Below are 20,449 nucleotides of genomic sequence, written 5' to 3' on the forward strand. Positions count from 1 at the left end.
TGATCACTAAAATTTTTTAAAATAAGTACTGAGCAGTATTTTTTTTGAGGGGGGGGCACGAACCACACCTGTAAGTACTTAGAACTAATTCCTGGTTCAGTTTTCAGGACCACACCTGGCAGTGCTTGGGGGACTATACATAGTACTAGAGATAAATCTGGTGGTCTGTGTGCAAAACAAGCACCTTAACCCCTGCACTATCTCTCCAGGAGTACTCTACTGCTGAGCTAAACTGAAAACTTAAGAAAATAGAAAGTACTTCTTTCTCAGTAAGACCCTCAGATTTTAGATAATTTTGAAAAAGAATCCTCCAAGGATTAAGTTCCTTTTTATTCCCACCCTTTGGGTTTTTTTTTTTTTTGACCATATCAGGTGCTACTGAGGTTTCGCCTAGCTCTGCACTTAGGAATTACTCCTGGCTTTATTTGGGGGACCCTATGGGATGCTGAGAATTGGACTTGGGTCAGCCACACACAAAGCAAATGCCCTAACCATTACACTATTGCGCTGGCCCCAAAGTTGCTTTCTAACCCTGTCAGTTGTGCAGGTGAAAAAGAGAAGCCAACCAGACCGTTTTGGTTGAGGAGATGAGTACTGAAGCAGATGACATCTCCGACAAATGTAAGCTTGGCATCGGGCTCAATGGCATGCTCTACTGTAACAGGAATGTAATCTGCCATGCCTGGATGTCTCCGGTCCCAGAGACCCACGAGTGTCACCCCTCTGTTCACAGCCTGGGCCATGTAAGTGTAGTTCCTATTCCCTGGTCCAATAAGAAGCAGGTCATCTCTGCAAGAAGATACAAAAAGAAATCTCTGATAAGAGATCATAGTTAGGACACATGTCTGAAGCAGATCCAATCACAACACTTTATATTCAATAACTCAAAAATTCAAAAAAGGGATGGAAGAGATAGTGCAGAAGGTAAGGTGATTGCCTTGTACACAGCCAACCTGGATTTGACCCCCGGCATCCCATATGATCCCTGAGCATCCACCAGGAGTAACTCCTAAGTGCAGAGCCAGGAGTTAACGTTGACCATCACTGGGTGTGGCCCAAACCCTCCAAACATAAAAAAAAAAAAAAACCAAAAATGGGGAGTAAACAACGAGAGGCTGTGGAGTCAGTCTGATTTTTTTCTTTCCTCACTTCCCCACCTTTCCTCTTCCCTCCTCTCTTCATCACACCTGGTGGTGTGGAGAAATCACTGCTGACAGGGCTCAGGGGACATGATGGGGTGCTGAGGATCAACCTGGATCAGCCACGAGTAAGGCAAGTGCCCTATCTGCTGTAGTATTGCTCCAGCCCTAAAACCATGTAACTTTATTTTATTTTTTAGTTTTTGGGTCACACTCAGTGGTGCTCAGGGCTTACTCCTAGCTCTGTGCTCAAGGTTTACTCCTGGTGTGCTAGGGGACAGCCTCCCTACTATACTATCTCTCCAGCCATTTCTTTTATCTTTTCTTTTTTTTGGGCCACACCTGGCCATACCATAATCTGTGCTGGGGATCGAACTCAGGCCAGGTACATGCAAGGCAAGTACCCCATCTGCTGTATTATCTCTCTGGTCCCTGGAGTCAATGTATTATTTCCACATCTATCTCTCTATCCATATATATTTCCATATATATCTATATATATTATATTTGTTTCTACAGTGCTAAAAGGGATTAAAAATTATTTTTGCAGTGTCAGGGATAGAACCCAGGGTCTTACAAACATAAGACACGTGTGCTCTGCTACTGTGCTACATCCCTGGCCTTTTGAATGTATTTTCTTTTTTTCTTTTTTAAATTTTGGGTTTTTTTTCTTTGCCCTTTATGAGTCATCTGAAAATATGATTTCTTCCCTTCACCACAGACATGAGAAGTAGCAGTCATGTATTTGCTTTTGTTCTTAGGCTGTACCAGGTAGTATTCAGGGGTTACTCTTGGCTTGTGTTCAGGGCCTTTTAATTAATTAATTAAAATTAATTAACTAATTTATGGCTTGGGGGGCTACACTCAGGAGTGCTCAGGGTCTCCTCTTAGCTCTGTGCTCTGAGCATGCACTCATTGAGTGATCTCTTTGGCCCCTTTAATTAAACATCTTTTTGAGGGGTCAAACTCAGCAGTGCTCAGGGCTTCCTCATGGCTCTTGCTTAGGGATCACTTACAGAGGGGTGCAGGAAATCATATGGGGTGCTGGAATCAAACTCAGGTTGGCTGTGTACCATGCAAGCATTCTGCCCACTGTACTATCTCTTCAGCCCTTCTTAATTTTGTTAAAAATTTTTTTTGGTGGTTTTTTTTGAGGGCCACACTTGGCTGTGCTCAGGACTTACTCCTGGCTCTGCACTCAGGAATGACTCCTTGACTCCTGGTGGGGCATGGGGAACCATATGGGGCTCTGGAGATCAATTCAAATGGGCTGCATGCAAGGCAAATGCCTTATCTGCTGTCCTATCTCTCTACCCCCATTTACCCCCACATACACACACTTTTGCTTATTTTGAATAAGTAAATTTCAGGACAGTTTCCAGGACAGTTTCTGGTAATATTCTAGTTTCTCCCCTCTGGGAGCTTTTTGTAAAGTAGAACTTGATAAATTTATTTATTTATTTGGCTTTTTGGGTCACACACAGCAATGCTCAGGGTTACTCCTGGCTCTGCATTCGGGAATTATTCCTGACAGTGCTCAGGGGAACATCTGGGATGCCGGGGGTTGAAGCCAGGTCAGCTGTGCGCAAGGCAAACGCCCTCCCCGCTGTCCTACTGCTCTGGTTCCCCTTGACAGATTTAAAACACCTTGAAATTTACTGTCACTGAACAGATGATGCCATTCTGGGTTTTTTCCTTCCCCTCCCCCATTTAAAAATTTAAAAAAATGTATTTTGAGCCATACCTTGCCATTGCTTAGGGGTTACTCCTGGCTCTGTACCCGGGAATTACTCCTTGTGGGTTTCAGGGGACCACATGGGATGCCAGCGATTGAACCTGGTTCAGCCGGTGCCAGAGTGTACTATCACTCTGGCCCCCATTTTCTTTCCTTTCTTTCTTTTTTCTTTTTTGGCAATACCAGGGATTGAACCTAGAACTTTATATAAGAGAAATGCTCCACTATTGAGTTACATCTCAGGTTTTTCATTTTTCTATGCCAGTGAAAGAAATAAAGATTGATTCCAAATGCAGGACATGAAAGGAATTGGCCAGAGATTATCCATTGTCTGCAAGATTTCTCCCAAGCTGTCAGCACCATTTATTTCACTTCCATACCTGTTCAGAGCCAAGTAAAGCTGGGTATTATGTGTGTGGAACTTCTCTCCGATGCTGTTGTAAAACTGAACAGTGAAGGTGAGCGACATGCCCAAGGGAAAGGCAGATAGGCTCCTTCCTTGGGTGGTGTACAGCTTGGGCTGGCTGCTCATTCTCAGGTATGTCACCGGTGCCACCTGTGGGAGACAAAACCTAATGGTACAGAGAAGGATGCGCTGGGGAAGTCCTCAACCCAACCCTGAGATTTAGAATCAGTGATGAAAATGGTATTCATTTTTTTGCCAAGGATCAGCTGATCAGCTGAGATGACCTAAGTCACAGTGAAAAAGAAAAATGACAGTAAAGGAAACTGATTGCTTTTTGTGGGGATTGGGCCACACCCAGTGGTACTCAAGCGACTATTTCTGGCTCGGTGCACAGGAGTGCGCCCTGGAGGTGCTTGGGAACCACAGGTGATGCTAGGGATTGAATCAAGGTTGGCTGCACGTAAGGCAAGTAAATGCTTTAACTCCTGTACTATCTCTCTAGAACAAGAAAAAGCTTTTTGTTTGTTTATTTGTAACCCCATACCTGGCTGACGCCCGGCTCCGCACTCAGGGATCACTCCTGTAGCTCTGGACTCTGGGGACTATTATGCAAGGAATTGAAGTCAGGTCAATTTTTTTTTCTTTTTGGGTCACACCCGGAAATGCACAGGGGTTACTCTTGGCTTTGCACTCAAGAATTACTCCTGGTGCTCGGGGGACCATATGAGATGCTGGGAATCAAACCTGGGTCAACGGTGTGCAAGGCAACTACCCGCTGTGCTATCACTCCAGCCCCGAACCCAGGTCAATTTCATGTAAGGCAAGCACTTTACCCATTGTACTGTCTCTCTGGTTCTTCTATAGAAATTGCTTTTTTGGCTTTCTGGGTCACACCCAGCAATGCTCAGGGGTTTACTCCTGGTTCTGTACTCAGGAATTACTCCTGGCTTTGTTCGAGGGACCATATTGCATGCTGGGGATCAAACCAGGGTTGGCCACGTGAAAGGCAAATACCCTACCTGCTATATTATCTCTCTGGCCCTGGGAAACTGATTTTAAAAGCCTTGGTGTTTTGGTACCGGGGAGAGAGGGCTGGGGCCACCCACACCTACTGGTGCTTGGGAGACCATATGTGATGCCAGTGATTGAACGAGGGTCAGCTGTGTACAAGGTAAGTGCCTTATCTCCTGTACCCTTTCTTTGGATTGGTATCTCTCTCTCTCTCTCTCTCTCTCTCTCTCTCTCTCTCTCTCTCTCTCTCTCTCTCTCTCTCTCTCTTTGGTCGGGGGACTTAGGTCATACTGGTGGAGCTTCAGGATTATTCCTGGCTCTGCATTCAGGAATCACTCCTGGCAGGTTCAGGGGACCAGATGGGCTGCCAGGGACCAAATTCAGGTTGGCTGCATGGAAGGCAAATGTACTATCATCCCGGCCCTCTATTTCTTTTATTTTGAAATTAAAAACCTTCGATTTATTCATTTATTTATTTTGAGGCTTGAGCGTTATTCAGTAACGCTTAGGTCAATTCCTGGTTCTGAGTTCAGAAGTGACCTCTGGTGGTGCTAGGGACCATGTGTGGTGCCAGGGATACAAACTGGGGGTAAGTGGAATGCAAGGCTTAGCCCCTTACTTATTTCTCTGGCTCCTCATTATTTTGTTTTGTTTTGTTTTATTTTTTGAGTAAGTTTCTTCACTCACCTGGACCCCGGTGATTGTTGTTTGGTTGACTCCAAAGGGCTCTATGGAAGTAACTTCCAACACCGCAGTACCTGCAATGGAACCAGCTTTCAGGAGCCCTTGGCCATCCTCCTCAATGACGGATGAATTAGGGAAACACTTGAGGACACGGGAACTCACAAAGGCGGCCCCTTCCCTAAGGAACAAATGGAGCAAGTGGCATCTCTGGGGACCAAGAAAAAAGGAGCTAAGATTGCCTGGCCCAGTGTAGGGGATTTCTGAGGAAACTGTGTGCTTATTTCTCAGGTAGAAGTTGCTGTCTGGAGTAAATAAAAACTCATTACATAGTTTTTAAGCTCCCTGTGATGTATTTGAAATGCTAAAAACAGTAACAACAAGTCTCACAATGGAGACGTTATTGGTGCCAGCTTGAGCAAGTTGACCAACGGGAGGACAGTGCTACAGTGCAGTGCTACATAGGTTTCGGGTTTTGGGTTTTGTTGGTTTGATTGTTTACTGGTCACACTGAAGACTTATTCTTGGGAGCTGGACTGATAGTACAGTGGGGAGGGCATTTGCTTTGCATGTGGCCAATCCAGGCTCGATCTCCGACATCCCATTTGGTCCCCTGAACACCGCTGGGAATAGTTCCTGAGTGCAGAGCCAGGAGTGAGCACTGCTGGGTGTGACCCGAAAAGCCAACCCCCCCACCTTACTCCTGGCTCTGCACTTAAGCATTACTCCTGATGAAGCTTGGGGAGACCATATAGATGATGGGGATTAAACCTGCATTGGCTGCATGCAAGACAAATTCCCTACCTGCTATACTATCTCTTCAGTCCCTCCATTACATAGTTATCATTGAAAATTATTTGACCGGCTATGCAAAGTTCTTCCCTAGGTGGGAGTTTCTTTCCCTTTCCCTTTTACTTTTTCTTGTTTGTTTGCTTTTGGTTTGGAGCCATCCTGGGCAGTACTCAGGGCTTACTTCAGGTTCTGCACTCAGAGATAGCTCCTGCAGGCTTGAGGGACCATAGGAGATGCTGGGGATTGAAGCTGAGTCGGCCATGAGCATGGCAAACTCCCTATCTGCTGTACTATTACTCCGACCCATCTACTTTTAAATAAACCTTTTTATGTAAAAATAAAAAATTATTTGACCAAAGAAATCGAAAACATGTAATGAGGCCAGGAGTGTAGCTCAGTGACAGAGCACATGTCCTTCATGCATAAGGCTCTAGGTACCATTCCTGGCCCCCAAGCCCCCCAAAGACGAAAAAAAAAAACAGGAAGGAAAAAAAATTACTATGTACATGAATTAATATTCATATGACTTTCACCTCTAGTTTAAAAGATATTTGGATTAAAAAAGTCATCTAGAAGGCAGTAATTCTTTGTAGAATGTTTTCCTAGGGATAAAGTTAGAATCTATACAACATACAAAAGTTGGAAACAGGTTTGGAGAGATAGTATAGTGGGTAGAGTGTTTGCCTTTCACGGGGCTGACCCAGGTTTGATCGCCAGTCTCCAATAGAGTCCCTGAGCACTGTCAGGAGTAGTTCCTGAGCTCAGAGGCAGAAATAACCCCTGAGCATCACTGGGTGCTGCCCAAAAACAAAAACAAAATGTTGAAAACAATGGATCTCACAATCATAATAGCCAAAAGACAAAAGCAAAGGTATGTATACCAAGGAGTAATAGATACAAATATGTTTTATTTATAAAATGGAGTATAATTTAGTCAGAAAAAGGAATGAAACACTGACAGATACTACAATGTGGCTAAACCTAAGAAAAATAAGTCTATACAGAGGTCACATATATGAGTCTATATATTTCTATGAAGTAAGGTAAAGGTAAAGGCCCTCCCGTTGATCGTCGATTTGCTCGAGCGGGCCCAGTAACGTCTCCGTTGGAGACTTTGTTGTTACTGTGTCTGGCATATCGAATACTCTCGGTAGCTTGCCGGGCTCTCCGAGAGGGGTGGAGGAATCGAACTCGGGTCGGCCATGTTGGCCGCTTGTAAGGCGAACGCCCTACCCGCTGTGCTATCGCTCCAGTATACAAAATAAATTTATAGAGAAAAGGATTAGTGTCTGCCAGGGGACATGAGAATGGGCAGTGACTGCTTATATGTTATAGGTCTCTTCTGGTGGTAACAAAAATAGTTTGGAGACAGGTGATGGTTATAAGTGACAATATTGGAGAGAGTGTACAGTGGGTAGGGAACTTGCCTTGTACTTAACAAACCTAGGTTTGATCCCAGGTACCACTTATTTTTTCCTGAGCCCCACCAGGAGTAGTCCCTGAGAGTAGAGCCTAAAAAAAGCCCTGAGCATCTCTGGATGTGGCCTCTAAAAAAAAAAAACAAAAGAAATCAAGTGACAATATTATGAATATATGAAATGCCATTGAATCATACAGTTTACAATGGCTCATTTAGGACTGTAGAGATAGTTCAAAGGGTATGCTTTGCATGCAGAGACTTGGTTCAGTCCCCCAGAAGTTGTGGTTCCCCAGCACTACTAGGAGAGATCTCTAAGAACTTCCAGGTGTACCTCCCAAACTAAAGAATTGTTTTAATGTCATGTGACTTTCACCTCAAGTTAAAAAAGATCTTTTTTGGATTAGAAAAATCATATAGAAGGCAGTAATTCTTTGTAGAATATTTTTCTAGGGGTAAACTTAGAATCTACATTTTGGGGGCCACACCTTGGCTCTGCACTCAGGAATCACTCCCCGTGGTGCTTCAAGGACCATATGGAATGCCAGGCATAGAACCTGGATTGGCCGTGTTCAAGGCAAACATCCTACCCTCCGTACTATCTTTCTGGCCCCTAAAATTAGAATCTTTCTGCCTTTCTTATTTTCCTTACCTGTTGGTACGGAGCTTGAGCTGAGAATTCATAGGCATCAGAATTTGTTTAGGCTGACATTCTGGGTAGAAAAGATGGAGTTTTTCAAATACCTACATTGAGAAAATAATGTTTTCTTCATTTCTGGGAAAGACAACTAATGACCTTAATTTACATGTAAACAACTCCAAATTAGTCAGACACTGAAAACACATCTAGGTATTTGTGTTTGGGCAGTGACTGCTTATAGGTTATAGATGTCTTTTGGTGGTAACAAAAATAGTTTGGAAACAGGTGATCAGTATTCCCAGCCTTTCTCCAACTGTGGCCCCTTCCAATCTTGGTTCCTTCCTGTGGCCTTCCTGCCCTATGGAGTGGATCACTGGTCTCACACTCTGGCTCCCTGCACCCACCCTCCTCACTTTTTTTTTTTTTTTTTTGCTTTTTGGGACACACCCGGCGATGCACAGGGGTTACTCCTGGCTCTGGCTCTACACTCAGGAATTACCCCTGGCGGTGCTCAGGGGACCATATGTGATGCTGGGAATTGAACCCGGGCCGGCTGAGTGCAAGGCAAACACCCTATCAGCTGTGCTATTGCTCCAGCCCCCCCACCCCCACCTTTTATGTGATTTCACCTGTGGCCACCTTTGAAAATCTTGGGGGCCCAGAGGGGGTCATATGGCCAATGGCAGAGAAACACTGCTCTAGAATATATAAATATTGTTGACCCTGCTTTGACTCTATGGGACTTGGCATGTGACAAAGCGTATTTTTACCACATTATTATGTTACTTACATATTATGCATAAAATAAAATTGGACTTTCTAATTTTAGATTTGGTAAATTGAAAAGAGATTTGAGAATAAAGAACCTATTATAGTAAGTTAGCAAGGGACATTATTTAGGTCTTCTACTTCCTAGTAAGATATTTTTCTTGTTACCCTTTAATGAATTAAAAAACCAAAGCAAAAATAAAAGAAAGAAAAAAAAATCAGTCCCAGCTTCAGAATTAGAGAACTGGGGCTGGAGTGATAGCACAGCAGATAGGGCGTTTGCCTTGCACGCGGTGTTCAATTCCCAGCATCCCTTATGGTCCACCAAGCACCACCAGGAGTGATTCCTGAGTGCATGAGCCAGGAGTAACCCCTTTGCATAGCCAGGTGTGACCCAAAAAAGAAAAAAAACAAAAACAAAAACAAAACAGAATTAGAGAACTTACTTGTTTCATCCAATGATCATTAAAAAAAATTTTTTTAGAACATCAATAGCAACTATTGGTGTGTGTGTGTGTGTGTGTGTGTGTGTGTGTGTGTGTGTATTGCTAGAGATTGAGTCCAGGTCACCTGTGCATACACTTGGTCTTTGAGCCACATCCCATACTTGACCTAATATTTATACTTATATCATACCAGAAGTTAAGATTTTCTAACTTCTATTTTCTTACTACCTGTGAAAATAGATAAGTGGAAATGTAGTATCTTTGATTGCAGAATACCTCGAAAATGATTTCCTCTTTAATTGTGGTGTTCATGATCTGTGTTCTTTGTGTATGTGCTAATTTTTTTTTCTTTTCTTTTTGGGTCACACCTGGAGATGTACAAGGGTTATTCCTGGCTCTGCACTCAGGAATTACTCCTGACGGTGCTCAAGGAACCATATGGGATGCTGGGAATCAAATCCGGGTTGGCCGCGTGCAAGGCAAATGCCCTACCCGCTGTGCTATTGCTCCAGCCCCTGTGCTAAGTTTTTAATATCTATACTTACATAGGTGTGATGATGAGGAATGACAAAGACCTAGAAACTATAAAACTGGCATGGCTGTTGGGGACTGGAGTGATAGTACAGCAGGTAGCATGTTTGCCTTGCAGGGGGCTGACCCGGGTTTGATTCCCAGCATCCCATATGGTTCCCCGAGCACCACCAGGAGTATTCCTGAGTGCAAAACCAGGCCTAACCCCTGTGTATCGCTGGGTGTGACCCAAAAAGAAAAAAAACCCAAATATAAAAAAACAAAATAAAACAAAATAACCCCTCAAAAACTTAAAAATACCCCCAAAACTGGCATGGCTGAGAGCATTCATGATCAGGGGTGGACAACTGAACAGCCATGTCAGGAAATTTCTTTGCAGGCATAACTGCTTCTCCTGTCCAACCACCCCTATGCACTGAGGCAGTCCTGGGGGATGAAGCCAAGGTGTAGATGAAGCCACAGCTTTTGTAGAAGATAAAGAGGAAGGGTTGGAGAGATAGTACACATATGATACTTGCCTTGTACTCTGCTGACATGGATTCAATCTTGAGAACCACATATGGTCTCCTAAGCCCCACCAGGGGTGATCTGTGGGCACCTGTGGGATTCCCCCCCAGAAAAACAAAACCCCTAAAAACACAAACAAACAAAGATAGAGAGGAAGAAGATGTGTGTAATGAACCTAAAGCCTTACCAAGTGAAGGTGCAACTATCCTATTTGTGAAAGAAGATATTTCAGCAAATAGTACTGTGGCACTCCTAATGAACTTTACAAACAAGGGCACAAATCACTGCTCAATCTCTGGATTTCCCCTTCTCGTATCCTTAGGATATCAGTTTTATATCTAGAATTTCACAGCACTCCCTCTAATCACTGCTGTGCCAGGAAACTGTGTATATGTGTGCAGGGTGCATTGGCCACACCTGGAGATGCTCAGGGCGTACTCCTGGCCCTGAGCTCAGGAATCACTCCTGGAAGGCTAGGAGGACCATATGGGGTTCTGGGGATCAAAACCAGGTCAGCTAAATGCAAGGCAAGCTCCATGCCCACTGTATTGTTCAGGCCCCCAAGACAGAAGACTTTTGAGTGCTCCTTTATCCTGCAGAACCCAGGAGTAGGTCCATACCATTGACAGTGCTGGTTTGGTCTTCAAAGACTTGAATAGAAAGATACTGTCTACAACCAAACAGAATTACTGAAAGAAGAGAGAATGGGGAGAGGAAGAAATGATCTCATGTTCATGTCCCTGTTAACCGTGGGGCTGCTTTTTTTTTAATTAATTAATTTATTTTTTAATAGTGAGACATCATGAGGTACAGTTGCAGACTTACACATTTTTGTGCTTGGGTTGGGGCTGCTTTTTTGATTGTTGGTTTTCTTCAAGTTCTAGAATCTAGAAAGCATTAATGTGTACAGAAAGTTGGGGCAGGTATGTCAAATCAGAATGATGCTGACATGAGTTAGACTCCTCAGGAAACTTGGAATCAGATCAATACAACTTTGTCTCAAAGGATGTCCAGAAAACGAGAACAGGAGAGACTGGTGGAATCTAAGGAGTAATTTTTTTCAAGCAACAATGTCTTGATGCAGTACAGTCATAGCCCAATGACAGCACCTCCGAGTTGTGTGTGGTGTGAGAACTTAGAATCTGTGACTGCAACATTGCTGAAAATGCACTCTGCATTTTACTAAAGTAACAAAGTTGAGGTTTTTAGACCATTAAAATCTGTGTGTGTGTGTGTGTGTGTTTAAAGAAACGATAAACTTATTTCAGGGATCTTTATCTCTATCCAGACTAAGTTCTCCATAGATAAGAGAACATAACTTTCTTTTAGAAGAATAAAAACAGAATGTAGCTTTGGAATCTTACCAGTATCTGAACTTCATCGGACAGTTCCAACGAATTCCCCTCAAACTGCCCAGATGAGCTATTCATACAGCGGACGGTGACTTTTATGCTGGTTCGACCAGCTGATTTTGTGTGGACAACCATAGCAAAGTTATTCTCTACTGGGAGCTGTAGAAAAACCTAGAGAGGGAGGGGATGGGTGGAGAAATATTCATGAGGGGAGCTGGAGAGCTTGGACAGCGGGCAGGGTGCTTGCCTTACACAGCCTACCTGGCTTCAATCCCCTGAATCTCACCAGGAATACCCCCAAATGCAGAGCCAGGAGTAAGCCCTGAGCATAGCTGGGTATGGCCCAACCTCCCCACTATACCCCCAAATATTCATGAGGTCTGGAGAGAGAGAGTACAGAGGTTAAGGTATTTATTTTGTGTGACCAATCCTGGTTCAATCCCTGGTACCATATATGATCCTCCAAGCACTGCCAGGGATCTCTCTAAAGCACAGAGAAAGGAGTATACCCTGGGTACCATGGGATATGATCCTAAATGCCACTCAATCTACCCAAAATGAAAAGAAATATGGAGCTGGAGAGAGAGTACCAGGCAAGGCACTTGCCTTGCATGTGGCCACTTGTGGCTGACCCAGGTTTGATCCCCAGTATCTCATAGGCTCCAAGCACTGCCAGGAGAAATTCCTGAGTGCAGAGTCAGGAGTAGTTCCTAAGCAACGCTGAGTATGGCCACAAACAAATAAAACGAAACAAACCAAAAAGAGAAATATTCACGAATAAACACAATTAAGAAAACAAATATACCAAGAAGAGCCAGGCTTATTTTTGTAGTTATTTCTTTTAATATTCCTAGCAATACAGTCACCTCTAAAGCAAATACTTGTTAACAGTACTCAACTATTTCTGGAAATTCCTGGTAGGATTCTCAGGTTACTTCAAAGTCAATTAATTTTAGGAGATGAAGCAAAGAAAGAGCCTTTAAAAAATGGGTCCAGTGGACAAGTAGAAAGGAAAGTGGTGGAGCACATGCTAGAAAGTGTGAGGCCCTAACTTAGATTCCATTTCATCCAGATCCCGTAATACAGCTTGGGGTGGCCGGTCAGATCCAAGCACTGCTTAGTGAGGTCGTCATAAATAATAGATAAGCTTCAGACAGTGAGCTTGAATTGGGAGAGAAGTGAAGTAATGCACTCCTGGAATTCATTGTAATAAGCAAGGAAAACCACCAAAAAGGAACTCTCCAGAGCCCAGGGCTGTAACTCAGCAGGAGAGCAATTTCTTTGCATGAGTGAGTTCCCAGGTTTGATCCCTGGTACTTTCACTTACCCTCCAGCCCCCCACCAAAGACCAAAACAAGAGAAAACCTCCAGTTTTGGGTTAATGCTGAAACTAGCTAACCATGCCCCCACTTATTCACCCACCATCCCAATCTCAGCTGGTACAGACAGGTTTCCAGTAACAGGGAAGGTAGGACCAACGCTAAGCAAATTGTAGATGGCGCCTACTTACCTTCTGGCACTCAGTTCATGTTCTAGTTCCCCTATCTTCTTATTTCCAAGCCCCAACATCTTCCTTCTAGGTCTTTCGACTCACAGAGTTCCAAGTTCCAAAGCTGCCTTTCCCTCCTCCCCTACACAAAAAAATGTCCAGTTCTGGGCTGGTGAGCTATTTCAATGGACTTGAGTATATGCTTTGGAGGTAGGAAGCCCCGGTTTGATCCCGGCACCAAACAGTTCTCTGAGCACCACCAGGAGCTGACCCTCAGCGTGGAGCTGAGAGCAGGCCCTGAGCACTGCTAGAGTGGCCCTCAAATAAAACAAAAATTCAAAACATTAAAGTAAGAAGTCTTTAAAAACTTGCCCATTTGCTTTTTTTTCCCTTTTTTTTGCTTTTAGGGTCACACCCAGCGATGCACAGGAGTTACTCCTGGTTCATGCACTCAGGAATTACTCCTGGTGGTGCTTGGGGGACCATATGGGATGCTGGGAATCGAACCTATGTCGGCTGCTTGCAAGGCAAACGCTTTACCCGCTGTGCTCTTGCTCCAGCCCCACCCCATTTGCTTTTTTACAGGGATCAGTCAGCTTCCAGAAAGAAAGTCTTTTTTCTCCCCTCCCTCCCTTCGTTGTTCTTGAGAGGATAACTGTGCCTAGCTGTGGGGTCTGTCGCACTCCCTGGAGTTGCGGTGCCCACACACACTTGGCTTCAGTGTAGCCAGGAACCACTCAACATGCCAGAATCACAAAGAGCTGAGCCAACAAGACTGATCTCTAGGCAGGTGGTTACTCCAGGGATCAAACTCGCGGCCTTACACTTTCAAAGCAGGTGCTATCCCTGGAACTACCAGCTGGGGTCCCCAAAGACAGTACTATGTGAGAGAACATCTGTTAATAGGTGTTTGAGCTAAGTGGATCTCTAAATGGTGACATCAGAGAGCAGGATATCTACTTTGTGGACGAGGGGAGACCTTTCTGTTCCCTATTTCACCACCCTGTTTGCCTCTGTAGGGTCTGAGGCAGGAGAAGAAAACCACTGCATGACTCTGTTATTTTTACTGCTAAGAAGAGAGTGAGGTTTACATAAAAGAATTAGAAAGGGAGCTTTAGAGATAGTGAGTGTGTGTGTGTGTGTGTGTGTGTGTGTGTGTGTGTGTGTGTGGTGTCTTGCATCCTGCAGAGTCCAGTTTAAACCCCTAGCTCCACAACTGATCCCTCAGCACTGCGAAGGGTCACTCCTGGGCACAGAGCCAGAAATAGTTCCTGGGATCTACCAGGTTTGGCCCAAACACAAAAATAAAACAAACAAACTAGAGAGGGTCCACAGATGGTTCAGCGGTTAAAGTGCTGGCTAAGCCAGCTTGAAGCTGTTTGATCCCTGACTCCTTGAGCACCATCAGGAGTGATCCCTAAGCACTGCCACGTGTGGTTTCAAAAACAAAACAAAACGTGAACTTGTCTAAACTTAAAACAAAATAACTTGGGATGAAAGAAAATAACTGTAATGTGAGGATTCCCTAAGGTATAACAAGAGGAAAATTCATACCTCTGAATGTCTAGGTACTAGATCCAATACATCCCTTTTGCTCATGGACCAGTGGAATGTGAGGCCAGGGTAGGCATTGCCAAAGGAGAAAGGAGTCTGTGTACTGGTCACTCCCATCACATAAACAGGCATCTGAAAAGGAAAAGTGGTTCTGTGCTTCATGTCCTGCCCAGCTGGCAGTGTCAGAAAAGCGAATCCACAATGGAGCCTTCATACTGACTTCAGTAGCTGTGATGAGCCGAGTTGCAGCTGCCAGGATCCTAACAGCCCTGAGCTGAACAACTTCAATTTGCACTTCATCCTGTTGGACAGGGCAGAGAGCAAGCTTAGGCTAAGACGAGTGCCTGTGGTGGCTAGAGATGCTTATGACATCTAGAGTATTTTTGGTTTATGGTGTTCAAAAAAGCATGTCATAGATGTTTATTTTTCTCCCTTAATTTAATTATTTCTTGTGTTTTTTGGCAGTGCAGGAATCAAATCTAGGCTTCAAATATAAAGGCAAGTGTTCTATCACGGAGCCACATCCACATATTAAGCACTTGTGTGTGTGCATGCGTGTGTGTATGTATATTAGATAGTCACACCCAGTGGTGCCTGGGGAACCATGTGGTTCCAGGGATTGAACCTGGGGCACCCGCATGTACTCCAGCACTTCGAGCTATTTTCTCAGACTTTAAACAGTATTTCGGTTTGTTTCTGGGGCACACCCCACAGTGTTCAGGGCTTACTCCTGGCTCTGCCCTCAAGGGTCACTCGGGCTCAGGGGATCATATAGAGTGCTGGGGATTAGACCCAGGTCGGCCACATGCAAGGCAAGTGACCTAACTGATGTACTATCGCTCCAGCCCCTTAAATGATTTCTTAAAAATAGAGACGTCTTATGCTGTGTGGGCTTTTCATTAGAGACTACTTATTTCCCACACTTGGTTGAAAGAATGCTAGGTGAGTGAATGAAAGGTTTACCTGGGCTGAAATCCTCCTCCTCATTATTATTTCCTCCCCCAACACCTCGGCCCCTCTCTGGATCCCAGGTGAACGATGGAAGCAGAGTAGGATAAAGTACCATTACCTGGGAAAACACGATGACTTTGCCAGTGTCTTCATTTACCGCCTGGATAGTGCCATAGACCACAGCTATGCCAACTACTTTGCCTGTAACTTGCCCCCTCCTGTTAACAGTAGCCACAGTCTGGTTACTGATGGAGAAGTGAATGATGGACTGGGGCTGAGGGCCGCCTTCAGACATTACCTGGAATTCAAATATACCATTGAATTCCAGCAGCATGCTGAGAAGCCCATCTTCTTCTTAGTTTCTGGCACACCCCAGTGATGCTTAGAGACTACTCTAAGATCTGTGCTCAGGTGAACACATCCACCTGAGGAGAATTAGACCTGACTCTCCTACACCCAGTGCACACCTCTAGCCCATTGAGCTCTCTCTGGCCTGGGAAATCACACCTCTTTTTCCAATATTTTGTTCAAACAACTTGGTTTCTTCATCTTCGCCCACTTTCCAACCAGCATATCCCACATCAATGCAAATAGAGAAGAAATAAAAGTACTATATATGAGCTATGGGATTCCAAGAGCTAGTTTATTTATTTACTTATCAATTAGTTTTTTCCTTTTTGGATCACACCCGGCAATTACTTTTTGAATCACACCAGCAACTAATGCTCAGGAATTACTTCTGGCTATATTCAGGAATTACTCCTGGCAGTTCTCAGGGAGACCATATGGAATGCCAGGGATTGAACCCGGGTTGGCCACGTGCAAGGCAAATGTCCTACCTGATGTATTATGGCTCTGGCCCTAACAAGAGCTAGTTTATACCATGTACCATGAACAGCTAGTTTATACTGTTTACTGTCTACAGGAATACACTAATTCTTATGTTCGTTGTATAATGAATATACTAATTTTCTCTTAATAAGCTCTGGTGTATTAGGCAGAAGTAAACAAGAAAAGGTTAAAAAAAGAAGAGGAGGTGTATGCATTTGTAGGTGGGACAAAAATGAAACTAAGAGAAAAAATAATTTTGTATTATCTATCTTTAAGATCACCTGCATCATGTTAGTTGGAATTAGTGTCATTTTCTCTGGAACAAGTCTGAATGGAGGAAACACCTGGAAAGGTAAAACAAAAGAACAATGGTAACTAACTATAGACAAAACAAATAATACTCGTACAGTTTAATCTAAGAAAAAAAAACCCCAAAACACTGTATTATATGCAATGTAGCTATACACAAAGATGTGCATTATCTTTTTATTTCTTTTTGGGTCACACCCAGCAATGCTCAGGAATTACTCCTGGAGATGCTCGGGAGACCATATAGGATGCCGGGGATCGAACTCAGGTTGGCTGCATGCAGGGCAAATGCCCTAGCCTCTGTGCTTTCACTCCAGCCCCAGATGTGCATTATCTCTTATTGTTTTTATTTTATTTTATTTTTGGGTTTGGGGGGACCCACACCTGTCAGTACTCAGGGACTGTTACTGGCTCAGTGCTCAAGAGTAACCTCTGCAGTACTCAGGGTCCACATATGGTGCCAGGGATTCACAACAGGGTGTGGACATAGGACAAACACCTTAGCCCTTACACTGTTTCTTTGGTCCATATATATATGGGGGTCACACCCGGTGTTGCACAGAGGTTACTCATAATTCATATATATGGCTCATGTACTCAGGAATAGCTCCTGGCAGTGCTTGGGGGACCATATGGGATGCTGGGAATTGAACCTGGGCCGGCCGCATGCAAGGCAAATGCCCTACCCACTGTGCTATCACTCCAGCCCCCCTATTTATATTTTTCATAATAACTCTTTATTTATTCATTGGGCTTTTAGGCCATGGCCTACAGTGCTCAAGCTCTGTGCTCAGGGTTTATTGTTATTGTTGCATGGGGGACCACACGCAGTGCTGAGGAACGAACCCAGCTCCACTGAATATAAGGCAAACACCTTAACTTCTCTACTATGTCTCTGGCCTTGTATTTTACCTTTTTTCTTTATAAATAAAAGTTTTATTTATAATTGACAAAATTATAACTTACTTAGTGCTTAAGTTATATATTTACTTCCAAGCATAAAAGTGACCATTAAAATCATGTTTGCAATTTCTTTTCCTTTTATTTTCTCAAACACATATAAAAGTAGAGGAAAAATTGCAATGAACCCTCAGGTATCTATTACATAGCTTCAACAATTATCAACTCATGGCAAGAATCAATTTTTAATGATGTAAGAAAATATTTTTGTGTGAAATTTGCTTTTACATGGATAAGCATGAAGAGTATTATGCTGAAAATGAAATGAATTAGAGGGAAAGGGACAAACATAGAATGAATTTGCACTCATTTGCAGAATATTAAAAATAAGGGGCTGGAGCGATAGCACAGCCGGTAGGGCATTTGTCTTGCCTGCGGCTGATCTGGGTTCGATTCCCAGCATCCCATATGGTCCCTTGAGCACCGCCAGGGATACTTCCTCAGTGCAGAGCCAGGAGTAACCCCTGTGCATCGCTGGGTATGACCCAAAAAGCAAACAAAAAAAAATTTTTAAAAAGTATGTGAATAACATTCAAAGTCAATAGAGACAAAGACCAGGAGGACTGGTCCACGGTAGGAAGCTTGGAATACAATTATGAACAACTCTTTTTGATATAAGGTAAATATGAAGAAAGTCACTGCAAGGTTTGCTCAGGATCCAAGGGTAGTCAGCTGATGAAACAGTGCCAGTCCCATAATCAAAGATCACCGTGCCCCCAGCACAGAGGACAGGACTTATGGCCCGTCTGGCGCCAGAAAGTCACCAGGCTGCATTCCATGCGTCCTCACATCGATCTCCTGCAGACAACAGACCAAATGGTCCCACTGGTGTCTGTTCCCTCTCCCCACCCAAGACAACTTCAAAGTCTGCTTAGTCTCCTAGGACAAGGCTCTCCCTGAGTCTCATCTGAGGTTTGTAGTGTCTGCTGGAAGTGCACCCCAATAAACTCCTATTCCTTCTTTACCCTTACCAGTCTTTGTTCCTGTGTCTGTGCCAGCTGAGGTCTCCAACCTATCAGTCATGTTCATGTTAAAATACGCATGTTGGGCCAGAGCAATAGTACCATTGGGTAGTATGGTTGCCTTGCATGCAGATGACCTGGGTTCGATCCCTGTCACCCTATATCATCCCCTGAGTACTGCCAGGAGTGATCCCTGAGCACAGAACCATGAGTAAGCATGAGCACTGCCTGGTGTAGCCACCCACCAAAACACAGTGTCGAGAAGAAAAGTGAAGGAAATACATTTGACCCTAGAACAACATGAGTAAACTCTGTGGGTACATATATATGAATTTTTCACTATAACTATTATCAATGCATGAATCATAAAACCTAAATATATGTTTTTCCACATTATATTTTAATTTTGATGTGTAATGTGAGTACTGCACAAAACATCTACAGTGTTTTCTAGAAGAAAATATTATTGTAGGAACTAACAGACAAATAATTTTCTGAACAATATAAACTTATGGTGGCAATACATATAGTATGGTAGTGCTAATGTATTTTATCTTTCTAACATTTTCTTTTCTCTATTTTATTAAGAGTATAGAAAATACTACATATAGGAACTGGAGCAATAGCACAACGGGGAGGGCATTTGTCTTGCACACGGTGAACCAGGGTTCAATTCCCAGCATCCCATATGGTCACCTGAGTACCACCAGGAGTAATTCCTGAAGTAACCAGAAGTAACCCCTGCACAGCATCACCGGGTATCACCCAAAAAGCAACGGTCACAGTCACAGTCCTCCCGTTGTTCATCGATTTGCTCGAGCAGGCCCAGTAACATCTCCATCGTGAGACTTGTTGTTACTGTGTTTGGCATATTGAATATGTCATGGGTAGCTTGCCAGGTTTTGCCATGCGGGTGAGATACTCTCGGTAGCTTGCTGGCTAAACAAACTACATATAGCATACAAAATGTTTCAGTTGACTTTATGATATTGGAAAGGATTCCTGTCAACAACAGGATAGTTATGTCTTGGAGCAGTTGAAAGTTTGCAGGATGCAGAGGAGAGAGGAATGGATTGCATGCTTGCATTTGCGAGGTCAAAGCTCAGTTCCCTCCTCCACTTGCCGGTTTTCCCAGCAGTCCTGGCAGCTTAAGCAGTGAGCTACATCTCCAGCTATGTTATTTTTGTACAGAAAGAGCAAAACCAAAGTATTGTAAGAGTTAGACAATAATCAATTTTTCAAACGATTTTCAACTTGAGTAAACTAAACATAAAAAGATAGAAATGTCAATAAACTGAATTTAGAATAGATAGTTTCCTTACTTCAATTTGTCGAGGAGCAGATGTAAATTTTCTTCTCATCTTGTCCCTGGCAATAGCCACAAGTGTGGTTTGTCCAACAGTGACAGCTCGGAGAATGTAATTTGCAGAATAGTCATCCTGCTCCTCCAGGAACCTGAAAAGACCCATGTGTTTATACTGTTTGGTGGGTTTTTTGTTTGCTTGTTTTGTTTTTGTTTTTGCACCACACCCAGCAGTGCTCAGGACTGCTCCTGTCTTTGTGCTCAGGGATCACTCCTGGTAGATTCGGGGGACCATATGGAATACCAGAAACTGAACTCAGGTCTGTCCTATCCACTGTACTATCGCTCTGACCCCTATACTTTTTGGTTTTACTGGTGAGGAAGATAGTTTTTTGAGGACCCAGTTCCACTTTTCTGAGATGCACTTAATAATTTATGTTCATTTTAATTCTAGAGGAAACTGACAGAAAATAAATGTCAGGATCAAGACACAATTCACAATAATAACAGGGAACTTCTGAAGGTAAAATATTAATTTAAGGCTCTCCAAAGGAATAAGGGTAACAGAAATGTATGACAGGTAAAATTATAAATACTAACTGGGCTCAGCTTTGTGCTTCCGGAAGTACAGGGAAGTGGGGACTGAAGTAGCCCATCCCAAATCA

At 43.6% G+C, this 20,449-nt stretch overlaps 1 protein-coding gene across 1 annotated transcript in view; it reads right to left on the reverse strand.

Annotated features, from left to right (window-relative positions):
• The window catches only part of NUP210L (nucleoporin 210 like), a 100,177-nt gene that overhangs the window by 18,332 nt on the left and 61,396 nt on the right, over window positions 1-20,449 (reverse strand). The window contains exons 23-32 of the mRNA XM_056122801.1: window positions 19,804-19,936; window positions 16,532-16,594; window positions 15,538-15,717; window positions 14,689-14,769; window positions 14,469-14,600; window positions 11,438-11,596; window positions 7,834-7,925; window positions 4,979-5,153; window positions 3,255-3,430; window positions 572-789 (exon numbers count right to left, since the gene is read on the reverse strand). Of these exons, the coding sequence (XP_055978776.1) occupies window positions 572-789; window positions 3,255-3,430; window positions 4,979-5,153; window positions 7,834-7,925; window positions 11,438-11,596; window positions 14,469-14,600; window positions 14,689-14,769; window positions 15,538-15,717; window positions 16,532-16,594; window positions 19,804-19,936 (1,409 nt within the window). The remainder of the gene's footprint in view (window positions 1-571; window positions 790-3,254; window positions 3,431-4,978; window positions 5,154-7,833; window positions 7,926-11,437; window positions 11,597-14,468; window positions 14,601-14,688; window positions 14,770-15,537; window positions 15,718-16,531; window positions 16,595-19,803; window positions 19,937-20,449) is intronic.

This window comes from Sorex fumeus, unplaced genomic scaffold (assembly GCF_029834395.1).
Source record: "Sorex fumeus unplaced genomic scaffold, SorFum_2.1 ptg000047l, whole genome shotgun sequence".
Taxonomy (NCBI): domain Eukaryota; kingdom Metazoa; phylum Chordata; class Mammalia; order Eulipotyphla; family Soricidae; genus Sorex; species Sorex fumeus.